At 38.8% G+C, this 15550-nt stretch overlaps 1 protein-coding gene across 1 annotated transcript in view; it reads left to right on the top strand.

Moving 5' to 3' along the window:
- The window catches only part of LOC132378453 (collagen alpha-3(VI) chain-like), an 83654-nt gene extending 70779 nt beyond the window's left edge, over positions 1-12875 (top strand). The window contains exons 24-30 of the mRNA XM_059945380.1: positions 1006-1020; positions 1115-1608; positions 4667-4766; positions 5781-6449; positions 9180-9288; positions 9379-9431; positions 12180-12875. Coding sequence (XP_059801363.1) covers positions 1006-1020; positions 1115-1608; positions 4667-4766; positions 5781-6449; positions 9180-9288; positions 9379-9431; positions 12180-12355 — 1616 coding nt within the window. The 3' untranslated portion in view covers positions 12356-12875. The remainder of the gene's footprint in view (positions 1-1005; positions 1021-1114; positions 1609-4666; positions 4767-5780; positions 6450-9179; positions 9289-9378; positions 9432-12179) is intronic.
- Positions 12876-15550: the final 2675 nt, after the last annotated feature.

Here is a 15550-nt window from a genome sequence, read left to right as displayed (position 1 = left end):
ATTACACTTAAAAGCAGTTGCTAGTCCAACCAACAGATTTTGTCACAGTGTCAAAATGTAAAGGCTCCCTTAAAGCAAAGGGATGGAATTTCAAAGTTTTTCGGAAAGGATGGGGTTCGTAAGGACTCGGTCAGTTTGTCACAAGACCTCACCAGGCACACAGATATCACATGTGCAGCTCGTGCAATAATTTGTGCATTTAATTAGTACCGATCATGTGGAGTTTCACGTTGGCACACACTTGCAAGCAACGATTTCAGGAACAAATGTTCCTGCTAAAAATGGCCATCTGCTTAAATCAAGCCTACATTTCTTAAAGGGGAGGTACTCTATGCTTTTAATCCCTGCTGGAACTCACTGCCACATTTATAGAGCAATCAGTCAGGGAAGAACATCAGATCAGGGAGAAGGTGCTCTCTTTCACAAAAACCTGTTTGGCATCAGAAGTCCAGGTCTCTCAAAGTGCAGGAAGCCTGCATTTATGGAGTTGGGACTATTTCCTGATATTGCATCTATGGAGATATCCCTAACAACTTGCACCAGGTTCTAACCAGAAGAGGAACTATGGAGAGCTAAGGTTTAGTTAACTTACATCTTTTGAATTGCTATAAATCTAAAACTTGAGGGCATAGGTTTTAAGAAGTAAGTGGAAAGATTTAAAAGGATACTTGAGAGTTAGGTTTATCACGCAGAGCGTGATGGGTATTATGGAGCAAGCTATCAAAGGAATTGGTAGAGGTGGATACAATTGCAACATTTACAAAACATTTGGACAGATATGTGGATGTAGATATGTGGCTTACAAGAATATAGGCTAAATGTGGGCAAATGGGACTAGCTAAGCATGAGACTTCGGATGACATAGTTGATATGGGGCAAATGGCCTGTTTCCATGCTGTCTAACTCTATGAGTTAATGTGTAAAAAAATTAAAGGAAGTTTAATAACATGTCCTCATTCGCTTCTTATTTTGTATTAATTCTCTTCATTACTTTGTTTCCTCCAGCTTGCTGTTCAGCAAGTAAGTAAGCTTCATTGATTATTACCACAACCATAGATTAAATCTATTAATTAAATGATGTCCTTATTGACTCATTGCTTGTTCATTCTTGCAGCAAGTGGAGCATGCCCGGCCTACCCGACGGAGTTGGCCTTTGCTCTGGACTCCTCTTCAGATGTCACTCCTCCTGTGTTTGAAAGGATGAAGAAAATTGTGATTAATTTGCTGAATGACATCAATATCGCTGAAAACAACTGTCCGACAGGGGCCCGCGTGGCTGTCCTTACGTACCATATTGAAGCAAAGCCTTACATTCGATTTTCAGATTTTAGGAAAAAGCAGCCACTTCTGAAAAAAATTGAAGAACTGGGTCATGAGCGATCAAGCAAGAAACGGAATATGGGCAAAAGTATGCAGTCTGTGGTCAGAAATACTTTTAAACGCGTTCGTAATGGTGTCCTTGTGAAGAAAATCGCCGTCTTTCTTACTAATGGAGCATCCAAAGACATGAGGTCTATTGCTACTGCTGCTAAACAGTTCAGTACTGCAAATATCACGCCAGTTATCCTCTCATTCAAAAACATTCCTGAAGTGGAGCAAACTTTTCAAGTAAGAAAGTTGTTTCCCTATTTGGATCTCTCCTTACAGTGTGTACAATGAGTATTTAACCATGACATTTGAAGTAATGTAGAAGGCCAATCTTTCCATGCAGTAAAAAGGATATATCTGTATCTGCCCTACATTTTGTTGTTAGTATTGATATCTTAACTCCTTTATATGGAATTCCTCAGCCCTCTTTTTCTAAAGTGGACTAATTCATATGACAAACATTAATGCCAAGATCAAAATACAGTTAAAAGCAAAAATATATAGAAGCTTGCTGCATTTCCTGGAGTTGCTGGTTGCAATGATGTCAGACTTCACTGTCAAAATTTATTATAGTTATTATAAACTTATGGAAATAATACGCATAGAACTACAAACAACTTATCACATTGCAGTCTTTGAGCAGTGACTTGATGTGAACTTTAACTTTTTGCTATTGATTCTAAGTTTAAACTCTAATGAAAACACCAAGCATATTTGAATGTTTTGTTTTAATATTGTGCTGAGTGTTAATTACTTCTGAAGAATCCCTCTTGCCTTGAAAAACTAGTTTGATGTATGGTGCAAGTCTCTCAAAATAATACTCAAAAACATAATTCTAATTATAAAGCATTTCAATTTTTAATGAAAGCTTGAGGTTTCAGATTTTCACTCAATCCATTGCTTACATTCCAAACTTTATCTTACTTTCACCAAAATGTTGAAGATGTCATTAAAAGGAATTACTCTTCACATGCTTGTTTGCTTTGGGAGTCTAGGATGATGGTAGAGCTCCAATAATTCAGCAACTTTGGGACATTGTGATACCAGATTTGGAATTGTTATGCCAAAGCAATATCTCAACATATTTTACTTCACATTTTTTTTAATTACACTATTATAATAACTTTCATAATGAAACAGGTAAACTTAAAGGAAGTGCATGAAGCAGTTGAAAGAGAGTGCATAACCAGGGCCCCAGCAAATTGAAAGGAAACATGGGGAGCAGGACCCAGTTAAGTCAGAAGGAAGTGAGGAACCGGCAACCAAGTGAATGGAAAGAAATGGAGGAATCAGGCTCAGTTCAGGCCCTGGGGCTTCGGAAGGGAATGTAGCGAACACTTTCTTTTGAGCAGATGCTGAAGTATCAAGATCTGCAAACGGTCAGATCGTAAATAATTGAATTTGTGTTGTAGAGGATGTAGTCTACAGTTAGGGCCAGGGCTTGAGGTAAGACAATAAGGAAATAGTTCTAGTGATAGAGGTTGGAAATCACTTCTGTAAACAGCAATTCATTCTGGTTCAATTAGTAACACTAAGAACAAGGTATGTTTTTAATAATTAAGTATTAAAGGTTAGAGGGAAACGAGGGTGTGTAGATTTCTGTGGCTGATCAGCCTCGATCTAAGTGAATGTTAAAGGACGCCCAAGAGACGGAATAGCTTACTCCTGTTACAGAGTTTAAAGTCATCATTTTGATTGGCTGCTCAGTTTGCTTGATGTCACTGATCCATTTTGGAAAGTAAGGCAAGGCCAAGCAAACCTTTATGGCCAGATTAATTTCAGAATTATTGCCATCCCTTCACTAGTAACTGGAACATTCAGTGTTGATGTCTTTCATGTTAGTGATAGTAATTTGGGAAGCTGTTACTGCATGCTCAATTTAAAAAAAATATCTTTCTATTTCTTTAGTCTGTTCTGCTTCTCTTGGAATTTTCAAGTTTTAAATCTCATTTTTGAAATTATTAATGAAGCCACTTCAATGACATGTGTAAAGAAATGTAGACTTCCAATCACAGTACAACCTTCTTAATCCACATGCTCAGGGCTTGTTATGCCATATTGGCATACTTTCCAGATGATTGGATATTATTAACATTTACACTTCAACGTACGTTTAATTCAATTGCTTTAAGATGTTGTTCAAGAAGCTCAGTGAGTTTAAAGGGTGTGTGGGAACTGAGGCTTTGGTGTGTTACAGGATCGGTGAGAATGGGGTCCTGGTGACCCGAATGCCAAGCCATCTGGATTCCCCAACAACCAGAAGGTGGATTACTGTGGTTTTGTTGTACACCTCGAGTTCATTTCTCAGTTATTTTAATTCTGCATCCTCCGGTTACTCCACTCAGACAGCTTTCTGGTACTTTCTCACAGATACCTTTATGAACATGGTACATACAGGCTACTGAAGTTAATGAATACAGTTTCAGTTTGACTTAAAGCCAATCATGGAACCCACTTTAAGCAGGCTCCTATAAGTACCTTACTTATCCTGCCCCCCCTCGGATTATCTAATTTACCAGCCATCATCCCATACCGTGACCTTCTTTTCAGGCATGTGAACCTTTCCTAAATCTGCCCTCAATCTGTCAGCAATGTACCTTACCAATAATTAACCCCTCAACAACCACAGACTTCCATTGCTGTATTTGCCCTTTAAACCCCTCCCAACTAACATCATCCTGTTTGCCAAACCATTCTGCAATGCCATTTATCTCCTCAAGTTAATGACCATGCCTTCCTTTATGATTCCCAACCTGCCACCCAGCTCTCAATTTTTCTGCCTTTAAAATGTCACTGCCATTTCCTGCACTAGTCCTAATCCCTGCCCCATCTCCACAATCCCTTACACATAGCACACTCATAAAGGGCACAGGAGATAAACCTTCTATTTTGCTACATGGAAGCTACAGTGGGTACATAATACATGACCGATGTCTTTAAAGTCATTAACCAGTTTCGTGGCATGCATTCATAAGATCTCTATCTGTTGCTTATGGTGGAATCTCTGTAGAAATTTTGAATTTTGCAAAGAAACTTGCATTTTATTCCCAAAATAGTATCTTGCATTGATGTATAACAATTTACTAATCAGTTTACTAAGTATTCTGCATACTTTACTGAGTAATTATTTTAACTTAGATTGAAATACATTAAATAATTAATTGTAGTAACCTGAAATTTATGGTTTTCTATTCTGACAATCTATTAATGGAGTAAAAGAAATTTGCTTATACTATTATCAAACTGATAAATGCTTTTTTTCCTGAATCGTATATTTCTTTCTATTCATTTAACTAAGGTTGATACTGAAGATTCAGGGGGAGTGGTTGTACTGCCAAAGCTGCAACAAGAATCCAAGAAGCTGTTAAGCAGGGTCGCCCAGTGCATACTTTGCCTTGGTATGATGGTAACAGAATTACAGTATGAGAGATTTCTTGCATTCAAACTTATTAAATTCAAACTTATTTAACTTATTCAGAAGTATTGGAAAATACGCTTGCTGGAATTGTGAAAGATAAGCTGAGAATCTGACAATTATTTTGTTCTCCTTTAACTTGTGTATTGGAAATGACATTAAACAATCTTGAATCTTGATAAACGCTATTTGTTTCAATCATCATCTGTGAGGATTGATTCTAACATTTTATGATCGTGCCTTACATTAGACTGAATTCAGAAAGAAACAGACACATTATCTTTTTCGGAATCCTTGAAGTAGTTTTTCTCCTTTTTTTCTTAAGCCATCATTTTCTTGAACTCTACCCAAAAATAGGAATTTGTTGTAGTGTGCCTCACATCTATGTACCCATCCTTTTATTTTAACAATTTTATCCTCACTATTCTAAGGCTTTTGGATCAGCAGTAATATCTCTACCTTTATCTTAACTAAAATCAACTAAATCAGCATCTCATAATTTCAATGTTCCAGTAATTTGCCAACCTTTTTAATACTAGCTAATATAAAATGATCAAACCCAACTACAGGATTAGGTACTGAAAACAGGACTGTGCTCCCGTAGTGAGAGGGCAGCACCACAGAATTGAATGTCCGACTCTTTAATTATGCATTAGAAATCTCTAAAGGCTGGAGGTATTTGTATTAACATTCAGTACCATGGAAAGCAATCCATCAATTGTAACCACTGGTTGTGGGGGATATGCTTAAACATTATAAATAATTTGCTTTACACCGAGAAACCAAGTTCATGGCCAGCTTGTAGAGAAATAAGCTGTTTCTTTTTCCTCCTTTAAGTTTCACTTTGTTTTATTCCAAAGGCGAATTTGACTCCACATTAACATCAGAATATAATGAAGCAAAATCATTTGTAATGCTTCAGTGAAGTAAGTTAAACAAATTCATAAAGGAAAATACAGTGAAACAAAACAGACATTCTTATTTTTTTCTTTTACAGATAAATGCGAACCAAAAGCTCTGTGTCTGGGAACTGTACAGCCATCTCTTATTCCCATGAATCTGGATTTAGCTTTTGTTGTGGAGAATTCAGAAGGAATGCAACCCATGCATTCAGAAGCTGTGCAACATTTCTTGAGTTCTATGGTTAACACATTTTTAAGTTCCGAAGAACCAAAGGTGTCTGAACTTCATCCCAGAGTGGCTATTGTACAAAACTCTCCAAACTATACACTCAGATATGGGAAAGATCCACACGAACTGGAATTTGCAATTTTGGATTACAATACAAAAACACTAAAGAAGAGGCACATTCAAGACTCAGTCAGTCCACCAGAGGACTCCACTGGCATCAGCAGCACCATTGATTGGAGCCTGAAAAATTTCTTCTCAAATTTCACCAAACAGCAGACTCACAAGGTTATCTTTACAATAGTTTCAGGCGAAAGAAACATGGATGATAAGAAGTTACTGGAAGTAGCACATGAAGCTAAATGTAAAGGCCTTGCAGTGTTTGCTTTGGTCCTCGGAGAGGTAGCGAACGCAACATTTCTGGAAGAGTTTGTTAGTTTTCCTTCTGAGCAACATTTAGTTTATCTGGACAAAGCCTTGGACACTGAAATAGAATATGCACAAAAGTTTGCTGTGGCTTTTCTGAAAACCTTGGCAAGTAAGTGGCAACCTTGGAAGAAGCTTGCAGTAAAAAATTAGATACTTTGGACTATTCATACCTGGTACTTAATGAGTATAAATACATGATATGACCCAGTAATATTAAGAGGAAATAAATAAATTCTTTGCAGTTATTACAGCACAAATATTTCAACCTAAACAAGCAACCAAAATCAATCAGAAAATGCAATGGCCTTGCATCTTACACATATCCTTAATTAATCAAAATGTGTCATTGTATAGAAGTGTGGAACACTTTTAGGATACTAAAATGATTGGATTGCACAAGAGAACCCAAAAAATGTTTGTGTGAAGCAAGAGCTTGTTATTTAAAAGAAAATTAGCCATCATGTAACAAATAATCAATGATTTCTCACCCATGCAGATCTGGTCATTCCTGTTTATTTAATACAACAATCAAAACTTGAGAGGGAAAGCAAAAAGATAGAAGGCATGGGTTCCTCAGAAATCCACTTATTTCAGTAAACAGAAGTCATACACTTATCAGACTCTGAATCCAATGAGATAATTACTTCAGAGTCAGATTTAAGACCACTTGCATATGTCATCAAATTTGTTAAGCTTACAGCAGCAGTACAATGAAATTCATGATAAATAAATAAAGAGAATAAAACTGAGTTACTTTAAGGATATATATGTCTACTAAGTAGTTAAGTTAAAATATGTACTTTACAGTAACAGAGATAAAAAAAAAAAGTAGTGAGATAGCACTCATGGGTTCAAAGTCAATTTAGAAATCGGATGGCAGAGGGGAAGAAACTGTTCCTGAATCACTGAGCAGGCGTCTTCAGGCTTCTATACCTCCTTCCTGAGAGTAACAGTGTGAAGAGGATATGTTTTGGGTGGTGGGTTCCTTAATGATGGGTGCTGCCTGCCTTCCTAAGGCAGCATTCCTTGAAGAAGTCTTGGAAACTACAGAAGCTGGTACCCATGATAGAGCTGACTAATTTTACAAGCTTCTGCAATTTATTTTGATCCTGTGCAATAGAATCCTCCCCCCCCCCCCCCCCGCATACCAGACAGTGATGCAGTCAGTCAGAATGCTCCCCATGGTACATTTGTAGAAGTTTTTAAGTGTCTTAGTTGACAAACCAAGTCTCCTCAAATTCCTAGTGAAGTATAGCTGCTGACTTGCCTTCTTCATAGCTACATTGATATGTTGCATCTAAGTTAGGTTCTAGAGATATTGACACACAGGAATTTGAAATTGCTCAATCTCTCCACTTCTGATCCCTCTATGAGAATTGGTTTGTGTTCCCTTGTCTTACCCTTCCTGAAGTCCACAATCAGCTCTCTGGTCTTGCTGACGTTGAGTGCAAGGTTGTTGCTATGACACCACTCAACTAACTGGTATATCTTGTAGCTTATCTTGTGTGGAGTAAAGTGTCTTTAAAAGACCTTGAAGTGGTGCTAAATTTACCTGATAACAGCTATTAGATTTCCCCATTCAAAAGTTGCAGTATACAAAAGAAAGCCATCCTATCCAGTGTGCCACTCATTCGTTCAAGTCAAAGTTAAATCAAGTTTAATTATCAGGCAACCATATATGGATGCTTCCGAACGAGGAAGTGTTCTTCTGGGGCCAAGGTGCAAAACATACACAACACATTCAAATAGTGAGGGATAAAAAAACATAGTCATGCCAGAAAGTATGTATATAGTCCAAGACTGTGAGCGACTAGTTCCTCAAATTGATGGTACCGTCCCCGGGCAATGCAATCTGCCATTCCACTGATGGAACACTGGATGGCAGCATTGTGTAACGTGACTCTGATGTCAATGATATCCTCAGTCTTCGTGCATGTCTCAGTCTACCATTCTGCCATGGGATGATTAACCTGTGGGCAAGCAATAGTAATTAAAAACAAGAAAATTAGATGTTTTTGCACTTACTAGTTCAAAAATCAGTTGCCCCAATTATTCCTTTTCTCACTAAATTAGGAAAATCTGTAGTTTACTCCTTTATTAATTCTTCCCTGAGTTCCTCCACAATCATCAGATATAAACCAGCAATCTGTAAGAAGTTCAATATACACTCTACTTTTATATTTTATTGAATGTCATCTTTCCTTGTTCTAAACCTATCTCTGAATAAGTAGGAGCCATCTCTGATAAAATATTCAATATCTTTTGTTTACCACAGTCAGCCCCAATTGCCCAGGAGTCTTTCAGGATGAAAACTGAAACAACAGGTAGCCACCTCGTCTGTAGAATGACTCAGTTCTATGTACACTGGGGATCATTAACAGAAGCACAGTAAAGTTCACCTTCAGCCCCCTGACCTACATTGTGCCATGACTGATCACACTTCATTATAAGAAACACCATGAGAAAATTAGAATGGTTTAACGGCTTACAAATTTCAAAATAGTAGAATGGATATGAACAAAAGAAACTGGAGAGAGAATTCTAATGCAAAAACAATGGTCTCCAAAGATTGATTACTTCATCATTAGTTGCAAATGGGTATTATCCTTTAATGACTGATTTAATTCTTGGAAGCCACAGTAAATGATTAAAAGTATTTTGTGGATAGTTTAACTGGAGATTCCTCCTCAGCCATCTAACTACAGTGAAAATTCTGAAGAAGTGCCATTTTCTTCCAGGGTGGTGTCAGTCTTTTGGGAGAACTAACAAAGATATTCCAACTATTTTTTCTTTGACTGAGATAGTGGAGTTTGCTTAAAGCTTTTTATTTATTTTACAGCTGGAATCAACAGCTATCCCCCTTCAGATCTTGTGATGGAATGCAAAGGAATAAAAGCTCAGGAGACTGTGAAAGAAGCAGAAGAGGAGCCACCTATTAATTTACAGTTGTATGTTTCACTGACATCTATGGTGCTTATAGATCTTGTGCAATGTTAATGGGAACTTTCTGTGACTAAGTCATTGCTTCTTCATTGCAGGTTGGTTGTTATGAATGACTCCGAGAATCCCCAAAGTTACAGCAACATTTCTGGTAGGTGAAGAGAAATATAATGACTAGTACTCAACTATGACTACGGACAGGTGCACTGTCTACTGATAGTGCTCTCTGTATGTATATGAATTTGTACAGGTTTTGTGTCATAGCATACAGCATAGAAAGGAACCTGAAGGCCACTGGGTCCATGATGAGCATCAAGTGTGAACTAACCTTGACTAATCCAAACCCATCTTTCCCTCATTAAGTTGTAACACCACCTAAGGAGATGGGCCATTTTAGGGTGGCTAACAACCTACTAAATCTGCATGTTTTTGACATGAGATGGGAAATCAGAGTTCCCGAAGGAAACCCAAACTCTCACAAGAAGAATGTGCAAAGTCTATGACCACAGCATAGCACAAGATTGAAACTGGAGTTCTGCAGGTACAAGTCAGCTGTTCTACTACAAACAAGAGAAAATCCGCAGATGCTGGAAATCAAAGCAACACACACAAAGTGCTGGAAGAACTCAGCAGGCCAGGCAGCATCTGGGAAAAAAGTACAATCGACTTGTCAAGCCGAAACCCTTTGCCAGTCCTGCCGAAGGGTTTTGGCCCAAAACGTCAACTGTACTCTTTTCCAAGATGCTGCCTGACCTGTTGAGTTGCTCCAGCATTTTGTGTGTATTGTGAGTTGTTGGACTAGATGTGTCACAGTGCCACCCCATGTTTGAGTGAGGCCATTGCAGCTTCAAAATATTAGAACAGGAACTTGTATAGAATCTAGAAGTACAAAGATCTATTTCCCTCAGCTGCTCCCAAAGTCAAAACTTCAAAGTAAATTTAATTCAAAGTAGCATTCATCATCATATGCTACACTGAAATTTATTTTCTTGTAGACATTCACAGTTAATACAAGGTAACTCTACAGAATCAATGAAAAACCACACACAACAAAAATGGACAAATACCCAATGTACAAAAGACAACTGTACAAACAAGAAAAAAAAACAAAATAATAATAATAAATAAGCAATAAATACTGTGAATATGAGATGTAGAGTCTTTGAAAGTAAGTCCATACGTTGTGGAATCAGTTCAATGTTGGGTGAATGAAGTTATCTCCTCTGGTTCAAGAGCCTGATGGTTGAGGGGTTAACTGTGTGGGACCTGAGGCCCCTGTACCTCCTTTCTGATAATAACAGTGAGGGAAGAGCATGGTCAAAGATTTTTAAAGGTACATCTTCATAACATGTTAGGGCTTGGAGCACTGGAGGTTGTTTTTAACAGTTTGGGAACTTGTTCCAAATTTACAAGCGTGAGCAGATGCTAGTTTGCTGCTAAATATATGTTGCTGTGTAACTGTACTTCTCAAGTATGTGCTGTGTAAGCTAAGGTTATACTTTATGGTGACAATTTATTCAGCAGCTGGCAGATGGCACAATTCAGGCTTGTGATAAACGTGCACATGAAGTCTAACACATTCAATAGCTACAATTCCTTTCAATATCTGTAAAAATAATATATGATTTAGCTTTTTCACATGGTGGGTGTCCTAGACCTGCAGCTGCCTTGACAAAAACTTTTCCAGTGAAGATTTAGCACTAATACTCACATGAAAAAGTGAGTCCATTGGTTGAGGGAGCAGTTCATTGATAGGGCAAGTGAAGTTATCCCCTCTGGTTCAAGAGCTGATGGTTGTGGGGTATTAACTCTTCCTGAACCTGGTGGTGTGCATCCTGTGGCTCCTGTACCTTCTTCCTGAGAGCAATAGTAAGAAGAGAGCAAGACCTGGGTGGTGGTGGTGTTTGAAGATAGATGCTGGCTTCCTGTGACAGCGCTCCATGTAGATGTATTCAACGGTAAGAATAGAACTCAGATGTTCAGAGATTTGGAACTGGAGGGCAATTTCAGTTCAGGGAAGGGGGCCAGGAGCAGAAATTGTTACATTTAACAGAAAGTTACTGATTTGACAAAGCTGGTGCAGAATTCTACTGGATATAAATGGCCTCCAGGTACATTGCAGTGACACATAATCAGAAAACTAAAGGTCACCACAGAACATCCCTTAGGGTTACATCCTTTCTGCATCAACCAGCTGTTTTTCTTCACCAGTTCCTGCACAACTGACCAAGTAATGCAATCTGTTCTATTGAACCTCTGTCCTTGATATTATTCTAGTGTCAGGACTGTTCACTTAACTGCTAATTTTCTGGAAAGAATCTAGCCTACCCTTTGTATTTCAACCAAAGGGCAACCACTTTTAAGTAATGTTCAATTAATCTAATTCCTTCCTTTGCTATCATGCAACTTAAGACTATTCTCTGCTACTTCTGCAATGTTAGATCCACTTCCCCTTCAATCCAGACTTGGAAGACTGATATCTTTACATCCAGGTCAAACTTTGATGTACCATTAACACCCCACAATCCAGAAGAAAGGTACAATCAGCCACTCTTTGTTCAGCATCACATAGTGCAAAAATTAACATTTTAGAGAACTAATATTCCCTGAAGTATTCTTTGGAATTATCTACTAATTGAGTAGTCCATAGGTATCACAAAGTAAAATACATTAAATCAGCAAAAATCCTCCGTTTGTTCATTGAAAAAGGGTATTCTCAAAATATATTTTAAATGCATGTTTAGAATAAAGGTTAATTTTAGGGTGAGTTAGAGTATTTCAGGTTAATTTTGCTTCTGTATAATGAAGCAGCATTTAACAAAACTTTAAGGTAGGCATTCTCTATATATTTTCATATTTTATCTCATTCATCAGCATGACCTGTTTCTTTTCTTTGCAGATATGTGTACATTGAAGCAGGAGACAGGGCTCTGTCATAATTACACCATCAAGTGGTTCTTTGACAACGAAAGGGGCTGTGAACGATTCTGGTATGGTGGCTGTGGAGGAAATGCCAACAGATTTGACACAAAAAAGGAATGTGAAAACTCATGTCTAAAAAATTCACTATTGTAAAACGCACCAGAATATGTTAAGGTGTGACTGAGCATAGGATGTGATGAACCGTTACATCAGGTTAATTAAATTCTTTTGTATGAGTTGTTAGCAGAGAAGCATGTTCAGTTGTAAGATACTGTTGAACTAGTTTCAGAACTATATTGTCTGCTTCCATCACTTCTAAAAGGGGAAACTCCATCCTTCTATATATGCATATTTGAAATCATGTAAATACTTACATAGAGCTGTACAAGTATACAAGTATACGATGTAATGCTGATGCTTTGACATTGAATCAAAAATTCCTTTTTGCTGCATGGTGCAAACATCCAGACCATTCTTTTCCACTTCATCTGCCTGCTTGGATTATACTCTCAATTATCATTAACTTGAAAACTTCTTTGTCAAATATTTCTCTCAGGCAAAGGATTCAATTACTTGAAATGAAAGATGTATGTTGAAAAGCAGTGTATGATCGATAATAATCTCAGATCTCCCACCAATTAGAGGTTGAACAATACAGCATTTTCCTTGTAAACTGCAGAACAGCTTTCTTGTGTTTTGGGGTGTAACAAAGAAACAAAATCATGAATTTTAATTCCCAAACAATGACGTGCAGGAGTGGCAGCAGAAGTCCTCAAGAAGAGGTGCTTAGATCGTAGTACAAAGTTAACCTGTGATCTAACCCATTGGCAGCAAATAATATTGCTTGTATCATTGACTGCAGTATAAGCCACTGATGACTGCATCATTGCTTCTTTGTCACGTTTTCATAAGTGAATGAGTCACTACAAGTTGGTCTGCACTAATTAGTGCCGGCCTCCAATCTTATGGAAGAAGTGCATCTTGTGTCCTTCTGGGGGTTGGTACTGAAGGGTGATCACCAAAACTTGACTCCTCTTGGAGTGCAAGCTGTTGCTGCACTGGAGGCCATAGTGCAAGAGGTGGGGAGAAGGAGTGATGTCTTCTATTTATAGGTAATTGAGAGACACTCCAAAGACTCACTGAAAAGGCAGGCTGAAGAGACTTTCGAGACCAGATCCAGGAATCTTGCCTTGGAAACACTGATGCAGTGCTGTAAAAGGTTCAATAACTTGCATGAGCAGATGAGCTCAGAGAATGACTTTGTCTCCAGAGTTCCCTATTTCACCTGGAAAATCAACTCAGTTCCATCACTCCCTACTGACAATCACAGCCATTCAACTACTTCTCTAACCTCGCTAACATGACACTTGTATAAGCTCATATTTCATTTCGCAACTTCTGCATGCTATTAGTGCTTCAACAGTGATAGGCTCGTAGAATAAGATCATTGTGCAATAATTGCAGAAGCATTTTGGTGTCTCCATACAGGGTAGCTACAATTAAATATTGGGAAACAAATATGATTGCAATGCCCATGGTCAAATAAGAGCTTGGAATCATAGTTTGGCCTTGCTACAGACAGGAAACACTTGAAGATGATAGTTTCTTCATACCCAATCATTCCTAATGCATTCATTTCCCTCTCAATTCAGGCTCTTTTTGCATACAAACTAAAGAATGGGTAAACATGTACTTACTATTCCTGGCCTCTTCTCTCTCCCTCCACCCAGTCCTCAACAGTTCCCCCTCCCCACAATACCTCATGTCAATTCCCCTTGCACTTGTAACCAGCCCGAGACTCAGGCACGGTGATCTGGACAGGGAACAGTACAAGAGTCACTTACTTAAACATTTGCAGCCAACAGCTCAGTTGCTGAGTCTTCTCAAACAGCAGAGGTCAGTTCAGCGAGCGGATCTGCACATGGTGAGTCACCAGCTATCCAGATGTCCTATGTTGAGGGAAGGAAAGAATTGGCAAGGATGGAGCCAACCAAGGATGATTTCTGCTGCAGACAACTCAGAAAAGAACTTCATACACATTTAGGACATGTCAGAGGCATCTGTGGATAAAAGAACAGAACTAATCTTACAGATCAAAGACACAAACAAATGGTATTTGACTTGAAAGCTTAATTCTATTTCATTTTCATAGATGCTAACTGACTTACTGAATGCTTCAGGCAGTTTCTATTTTTATTCCAGGATTCCAGCTTTTATAGCTTTTCTGAAGAGTACTGTGGTGGGGCAGCCTACAGGACAAGTTGGATGGCATTGTCTATCAGTAAGCAATGTCATTGCAGCCTTACATCGGACACAGAGCTTACAGCCCAAATTTTCAACCATAGATACAGTGGCCAACTCTACAAACACCACTGTGGCCACAGCAGACATTCTTTTTTTGCCTTGGTTGCAAGGTAAGCAGAAACCATTAGAGGTCTGGTTGCCCCAGTGGAACAACAGATTGCTGCCATTATTCGCACTTGGACAGATGCTATACCCACTCGGGCTGTGCATACACAGAATGCCACCGTGAATGTCACACCGAATGTGGTCACACATGTTCAGATAATGCCACGAATGCTCAGGGTACCATTTTGCACACTCAGACTGCTGCCATACACACACAATCACGTTGGCATCAACATTCTTCTGTTATCTCAGAGAAGGCCAGCAACCAACTGAACAACTGCAAGGATTGCTGACGTGATGCTCCCAGGTAATATCAATGGATCCATGTTGCATGAGCTTGCATTTCCCATTCAAGGTGACAGTATTCCACTTCCACCACTTCCTTTCTTCCACTGGCTTCACTATAATCTGAGGCCAGTCACCAATATAATTGGTGCCAAAGCTGAGAAAGAAGCCAAACCTTCTAGACCCAGGCATTCCTAACCTAGGCACCATGGACTCTTCGGTTAATGCAAGGCTCCATGACGTAAAAAGGGTTGGCAATCCCCGTTCTACATCCAGAACTACCGAAGGCCATCTGCAATCTACACCAGCATGTTAGCGGTCTTTTACCAGCTGTAGCACAGCTACTAGTGTAACACTCTGTAAGGTTTCAGAAGGCATTTGATAAGGTCCCACATAGGAGATTGGTGGTAAAATCAAAGCTCAGGGCATTGGGGGGAAGGCATTGACATGGATAGAAAACTGGTTGGCAGATAGAAAGCAAAGGGTAGTGGTGAATGGGTGTTTCTCGGAATGGCAGGTGGTGACTGGTGGGGTGCCACAGGTCTCAGTTTTGGGACCACAGCTGTTTACCATTTACATCAATGATGTAGATGAAGGCATTGAGAATAACATCAGCAAATTTGCTGATGATACTAAGCTGGGTGGCAGTGTGAC

Source organism: Hypanus sabinus, chromosome 20, assembly GCF_030144855.1.
Source record: "Hypanus sabinus isolate sHypSab1 chromosome 20, sHypSab1.hap1, whole genome shotgun sequence".
Taxonomy (NCBI): Eukaryota; Metazoa; Chordata; class Chondrichthyes; order Myliobatiformes; family Dasyatidae; genus Hypanus; species Hypanus sabinus.
This window is presented reverse-complemented; position numbering and strand designations above follow the sequence as displayed.